General features: G+C 51.6%; 1 protein-coding gene across 3 annotated transcripts in view; it reads left to right on the forward strand.

The window, feature by feature from the left end:
- Window positions 1-4,514, forward strand: part of IL4R (interleukin 4 receptor) — a 49,294-nt gene extending 44,780 nt beyond the window's left edge. For 2 of the 3 annotated variants that reach the window (XM_037740608.1, XM_017534442.2), the window contains exons 9-10: window positions 1,364-1,413; window positions 2,838-4,413. In XM_037740608.1, the coding sequence (XP_037596536.1) occupies window positions 1,364-1,413; window positions 2,838-4,413 (1,626 nt within the window). Of the gene's footprint in view, window positions 1-1,363; window positions 1,414-2,837 lie in introns of all 3 variants that reach the window. The other variant, XM_037740607.1, reaches the window with a different exon arrangement.
- Window positions 4,515-10,078: the final 5,564 nt, after the last annotated feature.

The raw sequence follows: 10,078 nt of genomic DNA on the forward strand, positions 1-10,078 counted from the left end.
GGGTGGTTCCGAACACCTAGGCTGTTAAGGACATTCACTGGCCTCTGGAGTGGCAAAGGGGCAGTCAGGAGGGAAGCAGGGGAGGCTGAGGCAGCAGCTGAATGAGGTCATGAGGAGACCAGGCTTTCCCACCCCTTCCCTTGGCAAAGGGATCTTCTGGGGTTGATCTCCTGTTTCTTTCCCTCCTCTTGAGAGTGACTGTTAGGCTCTGTGTCATTCCCTGTCTAGAGGCCAGAAGGAAAGGAAGGAGAGGGTGACAGGCTTTCTGTGTCTTCCTCTTAAGCATGAGAAAATGCCCCCGAAGCACCAGCAATCCCCCCTGGGTTCTCATCGGCCTGAAGTGTATCCCACCCCTGAGCCAGGGGCAGAGTCAGCTTCCCCAAGGCAATGGTCCTGTGGATGAGTGGGTGGGGTTTACCTGAGCAGGATTAGGGTTCTCTAGGAAGGAGAAAGGTGGGGATACAGGTGCTGTCTAGAAGAGAAGGTCTGAGGGTCCTTGCTTCTCCAGGGACTCTGTAGCAGGCTCTGGAATCCAGTGGTGTTGGCTTTGAATCCTGACTCTGCCACTCACCTGCAGTGTGGACTTGAGCAAGTTGCTTAATTCTCCAAGCCTCAGTTTCCTCTTGTGGGTTATAACAGTGTTTACCTGGTAGGGCAGGTATTGGAATTTATGGAGACAATACATATAAAGTGTGTATTCCAGCCTCTTGCAAATACTAAGTGCCATTTATGTATCGGTTAGTGTTTGCTGTGTAACAAATAACCCCAAAATGTAGAGGGTTACAACAACAACTTTATTTAGCTCCTGCTTCTGCAGGCTGACATTTGGGGCTGGGCTCAGCAATGAGGGTGACAGGGTAGGCTGGGCTGGGCAGATCTGGACTGAGCTGACCTGTCCCCATGGCCTTTCTCTGGGTCTGACAGTTGGCTGACTTTTACCTGGGACAGTGTGGCTGCCTGAGTCATGTGCCTCCCACCTTCCAGCAGGCCGGCCCAGCTTGTTCACAGAGTGGGTCAGTTGTCAAAGCTGGGAAGTCCTAAGGCTTCTTGAGGTCTGGGTGCAGAACTGGCACGATGTCACTTCCATCACATTCTGTGGGCCCAAGCAAGCCCCAGAGGCAGGTTAGATTCAAGGGTTGGGAGGAGATTCAGAGCACTCCTCTGTGGCCACTTTTGCCATCGACCACAGTCCCCGTGAATAGTAGGACAGTGTCATTAATTCCCAGGAAACTGAGGCTCAAAAAGCGTAAGTGACCTGTTGGACTTCCGACCTGTGTGATGTCCAGGCTTGAACCGCATTGCCGCACTCCAGGCCGGGCTGCAAGGCCACTCCGCTGTTTCATTGGCTGCTTCTGTATTTTAGGTGTCACAGTGGGAGAAGCGACCCCGAGGCCAGGAACCAGCCAAGTGCCCGTATGTATCTGAACATAGGTCATAGCCGGCATGCATTGGGAAGGTGATGGAATTGGAGCGGCAGGCCCCCAGCTCCATGTCTGCCTTCTCTTCCCTGGCATTCGGTCATTGTCCCTATGACATTAGGCTTCAAGCAACGGCGGGAGGAGGGGTGTTCTGGAAACCCGCACTGCTGGCCAAGCCCCCTGAGTTTGACTGGCATGTCAGGTACATGGCGAAGCCCCTCGGGAGCGCTGTTACAGTTTACAACCAGGGCAGCAGTGCCAGTTGTTAAAATATTGAATTCATTGTATACTCGTCGGCAAAGACCCACTATCCTGAGCACTCCCTGCTTTTAAAAAATATATACAGGATAGCACTCTGTTCCAGTGGTGCAGTCATAGCTCACTGGAGCTTCAATCTCCTGGGCTCAAGGGATCCTCCCACCTTAGCCTCCCGAGTAGCTGATACTACAGACGTGCATTACCATGCCTGGCTATTTTAAAAGGTTTTTGCCTGTAATCCCAGCTACTCAGGAGGCTGAGGCATGAAAGTCGCTTGAACCCGGGAGGCAGAGGTTGCGCTGAGCGGAAATCACACCACTGCACTCCAGCCTGGGTGACAGAGTAAGACTCTGTTTCAAACAAATAGATAAATAAGTAAAAGAAAGTAAGTTTTTGTAAAGACAGGCTCTCGCTGTATGGCTCAGGCTTATCCTGATACCTTGACTGCGGCACTGCCCTGTCAGCTCCTTCCCCAGGCCTGCAGGACCTCCCCACTCTCCAGAAACTAAAGAGGGTCCAGGGCCCTGCTTCAACCCTAGGACCCACATCTTTTTTCTTTTTTTTGGACACAGGATCTTGCTCTGTCCCTCAGGCTGGAGCGCAGTGGTTCACTGCAGCCTCAGACTCCTGGGCTCAAGTGATTCTCTGGCCTCAGCCTCCTGAGTAGCTGGAACGAAAGTCATACACCAACATGCCCCGCTAATTTTTTTATTTTTTTTTTATTTTTGTAGAGATATTGAGACAGCCTGGGCTCTGTTACCCAGGCTGGTCTACGAACTCCTGAGCTCAGGTGATCCTCCCAAAGTGCTGGGATTACAGGTGTGAGCCACCTCACCTGGCTTCCATAGCCATCCTTCTTGGTCATGGCTTGGTGTTGCTTTTAATTATCATCATCCACAAAGACTTCTTATTCCACAGAACTGAGCTTGTATTTGGTACCAGGCCATGTGCTAGGCTCCAGAAATCCTAAAGACACAGGCCTTACCCTCCAGGATTTCCCATTCTAGCAGTATAAACTGATCAATCATTGATTATAAAGTTAGAAGGCGTGTCTACAGTAGACTGCCATCACGACATGGTGATTTCAGGCTGGGATTTGAAGAATGAATAGGAGTTTTTCAAGTGTCAAAACTGAACCCTGACCAAACTTTGCTTTTGCAGACACTGGAAGACTTGTCTTACCAAGCTCTTGCCCTGTTTTCTGGAGCACAGCATGAAAAGGGATGAGGATCCCCTCAAGGCTGCCAAAGATAGGCCTTTCCAGGGCTCTGGAAAATCAGCATGGCGCCCTGTGGAGATCAGCAAGACAGTCCTCTGGCCAGAGAGCATCAGCGTGGTGCGGTGCGTGGAGTTGTTTGAGGCCCCAGTGGAGTGTGAGGAGGAAGAGGTAGAGGAAGATAAAGGGAGCTTCTGTGCATCGCCAGAGAGCAGCAGGGATGGCTTCCAGGAGGGCAGGGAGGCCATTGTGGCCCGGCTCACAGAGAGCCTGTTCCTGGACCTGCTCGGAGGTGACAATGGGGACTTTTGCCAGCAGGACATGGAGGAGTCGTGCCTTGTTCTACCTTCAGGAAGCGCGAGTGCTCACATGCCCTGGGATAAGTTCCCAAGTGCAGGGCCCAAGGAGGTGCCTCCCCGGGGTGAAGAGCAGCCTCTGCACCTGGAGCCAAGTCCTCCAGGCAGCCCGACCCGGAGCCCAGACAACCCGACTTGCTCAGAGATGCCCCTGGTCATCGCAGACAACCCCGCTTACCGCAGCTTCGGCAACTCCATGAGCCAGTCCCCATGTCCCGGAGAGCTGGATCCAGACCCACTGCTAGCCAGACACCTGGAGGAAGTGGACCCCGAGATGCCTTGTGCACTGCAGCCCTCTGAGCCAACCAGTGTGTCCCCTCCTGAGCCAGAAACCTGGGAGCAAATCCTCCGCCGGAATGTCCTCCAGCATGGGGCGGCTGCAGCCCCCACCTTGGCCCCCACCAGTGGCTATCGGGAGTTTGCACATGCGGTGGAGCAGGGTGGCATCCCGACCGGTGCGGTGGGGGGCTTGGGTCCCCCGGGAGAGGCTGCGTACAAGGCCTTCTCGAGCCTGCTTGCCAGCAATGCCGTGTCCCCAGAGACATATGGATTTGGGGCCAGCAGTGGGGAGGAGGGGTATAAGCCTTTCCAAGATCTCATTCCTGGCTGCCCCGAGGACCCTGCCCCAGTCCCTGTCCCCCTGTTCACCTTTGGACTGGACAGGGAGCCACCTTGCAGCCCACAGAGCTCACATCTCCCAAGCAGCTCCCCAGAGCAATTGGGTCTGGAGCCAGGGATAAAAGGAGAGGACACGTGGAAGCCCCCACTCCTCCCAGAGCAAGCCACAGACCCCCTTGGGGACAGCCTGGGCAGTGGCATCGTCTACTCAGCCCTAACCTGCCACCTGTGCGGCCACCTGAAGCAGTGTCATGGCCAGGAGGATGGTGGCCAGGCCCCTGTCGTGGCCAGCCCTTGCTGTGGCTGCTGCTGTGGAGATAGGTCATCGCCCCCTACAATCCTTCAGAGGGCCCCAGACCCCTCTCCAGGTGAGGTTCCACTGGAGGCCAGCCTCTGTCCAGCCTCCCCGGCACCCTTGGGCATCTCAGAGAAGAGTAAATCCCCATTGTCCTTCCATCCTGCCCCTGGCAGTGCTCAGAGTTCAATCCAGATCCCCAAAATCATGAACTTTGTCTCCGGGGAACCCACATGCATGAGGGTCTCTTAGATGTGTGGCCTCTTGTTGCTGAGTTCTGCAGATGAGGACTGGGGCTTATCCATGCCTGGGAAATGCCTCCTCCTGGGAGGCAGTCAGCCTGGCAGATTTCTGTTGTTGTTGTTGTTGTTGTTTTTTTTTTGAGATGGAGTTTCGCTCTTGTTACCCAGGCTGGAGTGCAATGGCTTGATCTCGGCTCACCGCAACCTCCGCCTCCTGGGTTCAAGCAATTCTCCTGCCTCAGCCTCCCAAGTAGCTGGGACTACAGGCGCGCACCACCATGCCCAGCTAATTTTTGTATTTTTAGTAGAAACGGGGTTTCACCATGTTGACCAGTATGGTCTCGATCTCTTGACCTTGTGATCCACCTGCCTCGGCCTCCCAAAGTGCTGGGATTACAGGCGTGAGCCACCGTGCCCGGCCCTAACCTGGCAGATTTCTAAAAGACTCGAAGAACCGTTGTATGAAGGTATTAGGTCCCACTGACATTGGCCTAACAGTGGGCTGCAGAGACTGGACCCCTCCCTGTGGCATTGCGCTGGGCTTGCCACATCCCGTGAGAGTAGAGGGCACTGGGGAAACTGAGGCCCTTGGGCACCTTGACTTGTGAACAAGTTGTTGGCCGTTCCGTCCACAGCTTCTGCAGCAGAGTGTCCCGTCCCTGTTGTACCCACCCAAGGCAAGTTTTGTCCACCAAATCACCATGGCCCACGTCTCTCACCCGCCTCCATCTCACTGGACTAGAAGCTGAGCTTAGAAACTAACAAAGCCATCAAGGGAATGACTTGGGCGGCCTTGGGAAATCGATGAGAAATTGAAGTTCAGGGAGGTGGTCATTGCCTAGAGGTGCTCATTCATTCAACAGAGCTTCCTCGGGTTGACGCTGGAGGCAGAATCCCGGCTGTCAAGGGATTCTCCTTCAGTGAAGGAGAGCAACAGAGGACTTGAAAAATAGCTGTGACTAAGGCAGGGACAGTCTGCTGCCAAACACCCACGCCTAGTTGTATGGCTCTTCATCATCGTGGGACCCCCAGAATAAACACGCCCAGCTACCTTGTGACCAGATGCAAAGGACATGGTTGCTGGCAGCCACAGAGAAACCACGGACCCAGCCCGGGCAATCCAGATAGCAGACGTAAGGCAGCGGCAACCCTGCACATTGGCCCAGACGTCAGGTGCTGGGAAAGGCGGGGACCATGGGTTGAGTAATGCTTGTCTGTGTGTTTTGAAGATAGATAGTTTTATGACCTGTTATCTGTGTTTGCTGAGGAGAGTGGAACAGAAGGGGTGGAGTTTTGTATAAATAAAGTTTCTTTGTCTCTTTATTTTTTAATGTATTGACCAAACACACTGCTAGGCACTGCTGTGAGTCCTATGTCTCTGTCAACTCCTGGAATTCACCCATCAAGAGAGCCAGAGCTCAAGAGGTTAAGGAACTTGCCATCAGTGTTTGGGTTCCGCAGACAAGGATTCAGTTGATTGAGGAAGTGATCCCAGGAAACCCTGCTAAGGGGTGGGAAAGTGAGGCAGGGAAAGGCATGAACCAACAAAGTATTACCCGAAAGGGATCTTGGTCCAGACCCCAAGAGAGCGTTCTTGGATCTCATGCAAGGAAGAATTCATGGCAAGCCCACAGAGCCAGTGAAAGCAAGTTCATTAGGAAAGTAAAGGAATAAAGGAATGGCTACTCCATAGAGCAGCCCCAAGGGCCGCTGGTTGCTATTTCATGCTTATTTCTTGATGATATGCTAAACAAGGGGTGGAGTATTCATGCCTCCCTTTTTTGGACCATGGAGGTAACCTCCGGACATTCCCATGGCATTTGTCAGTTGTCGTGGTGCCGTAGGTGTAGCAGTAAGGACGACCAGAAGTCACTCTTACTGCCATCATGGCTTTGTTGGGTTAGAGCCGGCTTCTTTACTGCAAACTGTCTCATCAGCAACGTCTTTATGACCTGTATCTGGAGTGACCTAGCTCATTCTGTGATTAAGAATGCCTTCACTTCCTGGGAATGCAGTCCAGTAGGTCTTAGCCTCATTTTACCCAGCCCCTCTTCAAGATGGAGTTGCTCTGGTTTACACAAGCAACTGACAAAAGAGTGAGTTATCCAACAGATTACCAGTGTGGACAACTGACGCTTACCTGCTGGGGATCTCTGAAAGACCATGCACGGCACATGCCCGGAGTTATCCCTGCAAAGGGGAGGGAGCTGGGGTATTTGTCCACCCACTCCAATCTATCATTGGTTGAGAGCTGCTTCCAGGAGCATTAATTCTTCAGCACTTCCAGCTACTCCAGGAAAAAATAAATTCTTCAACTGAGATTTGGAGGTGTTGAAAGACTCTGGTACACCAAGGAGATGTGGACTGGACACTAACAGTGGCTGGCACACTTTGTCAAGGTCACACAGCTAGTTAGCGACAGGCCTATAGTGGAATCCAGTGTCTCCGTCACCCAGACTCTGTAGTGATCTGCACTTCACATCCCAGGCAGGCAGAGTGATGGAGTGGGCCTCAGATGAACAGGCTGGAACCTAAAGCTCCAATGTCTGTATCACTTTGCATCTCAGTAGCTGCCCTGACTCCACACTTAAGAGGCTTGGCCATTTGAGATTCCTTCCTGCTCTCAGAGCCTTTGTAATACACTGGAAATGATGGGGAGCTCTCTGTCTCACATGCAGCCTGACGTTTGTTAGAAACACCTCCTTGTGCCAGGCATGGTGGCTCACGGTTGTAATCCCAGCACTTTGGGAGGCCAAGGTGGGTGGATCACTTGAGGTCAGGAGTTCAAAACCAGCCTGGCCAACATGGTGAAACCCTGTCTCTACCAAAAAATACAAAAATTAGCCGGGTGTGGTGGCAGGCGCCTGTAGTCCCAGCTGCTTGGGAGGCTGAGATGAGAGAATTGCTTGAACCTGGGAGGCAGAGGTTGCAGTGAGCTGAGATCGTGCCATTGCACTTTCAGCTTGGACGACGGAATGAGACCCTGTGTTGGAAATAGATGCTTGGTGCTGCAAAGAAAAATTAGCACTGATACAAAGGATTTTTCAGCAACACAGTTTTTACTTCCTGGACTGCAGGAAGGGTACTCTCGCTACCCATCATGCCATGAGAGTACAATGAACAAAGGAAAACACACAAATTTATCCCTTATGCATTTGGGGTCGTCCTTACCGCTGTGTCTGATCTCCATTGGCTGGAGCCAGACCTCACAATCTAAACTAAAATCTGATTGGCTAATAACTTGAACTTTTCTAAACAGGTAAAAACAATGGAGAGCTGGGTGCCTGTGGGCCTGTCCAGCACAGATATCTTAGTTAAAGTACAAGGACATAGAAAGTACTACGTGTCTGTAAGCATGGCATGTCTAACAACTACATAGGATAGGGCTTAACAAAGTTATTGGCACACTTATTCTTTAACAAGAAAGGAAACTTTAAAAAGGAACTTTTTTACTTCCATATCCTGTCTCAAAAAAGAAAAAAAGAAACACCTCCTTGTTCTAAGCCCCAATCTGTCCCTTTAGCTGCCAAAATCACACAGTTTATAGATGGAGAAACAGTCTTAGGAAAAGAGATTTGCCCAAAGCCACACAGAGAATGGCAGAGCCTGAACTAGCCTTCTAGACTTCTTGTCTCCAAAAACTCTTTATAATAAAATATAATTTTAAATAAAAATAGATATCTATTCAGGGTCAAGCAAGATGCTAAGTGCCATCCACCCGTGTCATTTACATCTGCAAACAGCTCCAGTCAGCAGGCTCACTGATTGTCCCAATTTTACAGATAAGGAAACAGGTCCAGAGAGGCTGAGGATTAGCCTAGAGCCACGCAGCTAGGAAATCCTGGAGCCAGGATTTGAACCCAGGTCTGACCTAAGAGCTCCCGGCTACCATGCTATGCTAGCTCATGTCATCCTGGCGCCTACTCAGATGTTGGCTGGAATCCACTTTGCCTGAGCATTGTCTCAGAAAAATCTAATTTAAAAATTAGGCAGCAAATAGAAAATATATTTGAGTGCTAGAATGCAGTTGAACTGGGAGCTCAACACAGAATAGAGGCTGGACTCATGGTTCCCTCCCCAGGATATTAGGCAAAGGAAATCCAGGTTGTTGGCCTCAGCTCCTATTACTGAACTGGCTGGGCTTTGGGAAGCTGGAATGGAAGGCTGCACAGAGACACCTCCCATCTGGCCTTAAACCCACCCTGCCAGGCTCAGGGAAGCTGGAGAAAGCCCAGCCAATCTTCCTGCTTCCCCAGCTTCCTACAGGGAAGGAGGGAGCAGAGAAGCCACACATCCTCCCAGTATTTACTAAGCACCTGCTGTGGACCAGGCACTGCGCAGAGTGCTGGGGGCCACACCTGTAATGATAGAAGTGAGGTCTCTTCCCTTCCATCAGTGGAGACAAAGGCATTAAATAGACAGAAGGACACGATGCAAACACTGATGGGTGCTACAAAGGGGGCAAGTGGGGCCCGATGTGTGAGTTGCGCCCCCAGTGTCTGGGGGAAGAGCAATCAGGACGAGGGTAGAGCGAGTACAGAGGCCCCAAGGCACCAGGATTTTGGCACAATCACAGTCCAGAAAGATCGGCGACAGCAAAGTTAGCCAAGGGCTGTGGTGGGACATAAGGTCAGCCAGAGGGTGGAAGTTGTATTTTGGCTTAAACGCACATTAGCTCCGCCCACTGAGAAACCTGATCCAATAGAAACCAGTCTTTTGTCAATCGCCCCAACCCCAAAACATAACCCACCCATAATCAGGAGCCAAGGACGGGAAGTGGAGGTCCTGGAAGTGTTCCTCCAACAGGGCCCCCTTCCATCTTGCAGAAGTTCAGGATTCAGGTTCCTCTTGACAACAGCGACTGGGGTGGATGAAATCCTCACTGCTGGTGTTCTCACTCTGGAGCACAGTGACTCCCAGTAGGAATGAGGTGACTCACACCAGGGAGCTGCTGGCTGCCAGGGAGCTTCTGTGACAAAGGACTTTTTAAAAAACCTCCGGAAAATGTGGCCCTCTGCCTCCCATGCACTAGTCTCTGAATTAATCAAGGAACCCAAGGGCCTGTGGGGTGTGAAAACCCAGACTACTTCTCTGTGTCTCCTTTATCCTGCCTGTGCCTTAATCTTCTCATTTGTAAAACAGAAATGATAATAAAATCTGCATTGTAGTGGTCAGGCGTGGGGCCTCACGCCTGTAATCCCAGCACTTTGGGAGGCTGAGGTGGGTGGATCACTTGAGGTCAGGAATTCAAGACCAAACTTGGCCAACGTGGCGAAACCCCGTCTCTACTAAAAATATAAAAATTAGCTGGGTGTGTGGCAGATGCCTATAATCCCAGCTACTCAGGAGGCCAAGGCAGAAAAATAGCTTGAGCCTGGGAGGCGGAGGTTGCAGTGAGCCATGATGGCACCACTGCACTCCAGCCTGGGTGACAGAGCAAGATCCTGCCTAAAAAAAAAAGTCTGCGTCATCATCATAGGGTTGTCCTGAAGGTAGTGTCATCTTCATCATCTCTTGAGTTTCCTCTGACCTGACTGAGGTGCAGGAGGCAAGAGTGAGAAGGTACAAACAGCTTAGATATCGAGACCAGCCAGCCCTGGTCACTGCTCTGGGCTTCCTCCAAGGCCCCCGGCATGGTCTCTAAGGATTCCTGCTGCCTTTGGTTAATCTGGACA

The sequence above is a fragment of the Cebus imitator genome, unplaced genomic scaffold (assembly GCF_001604975.1).
Source record: "Cebus imitator isolate Cc_AM_T3 unplaced genomic scaffold, Cebus_imitator-1.0 Scaffold85, whole genome shotgun sequence".
Classification (NCBI taxonomy): domain Eukaryota; kingdom Metazoa; phylum Chordata; class Mammalia; order Primates; family Cebidae; genus Cebus; species Cebus imitator.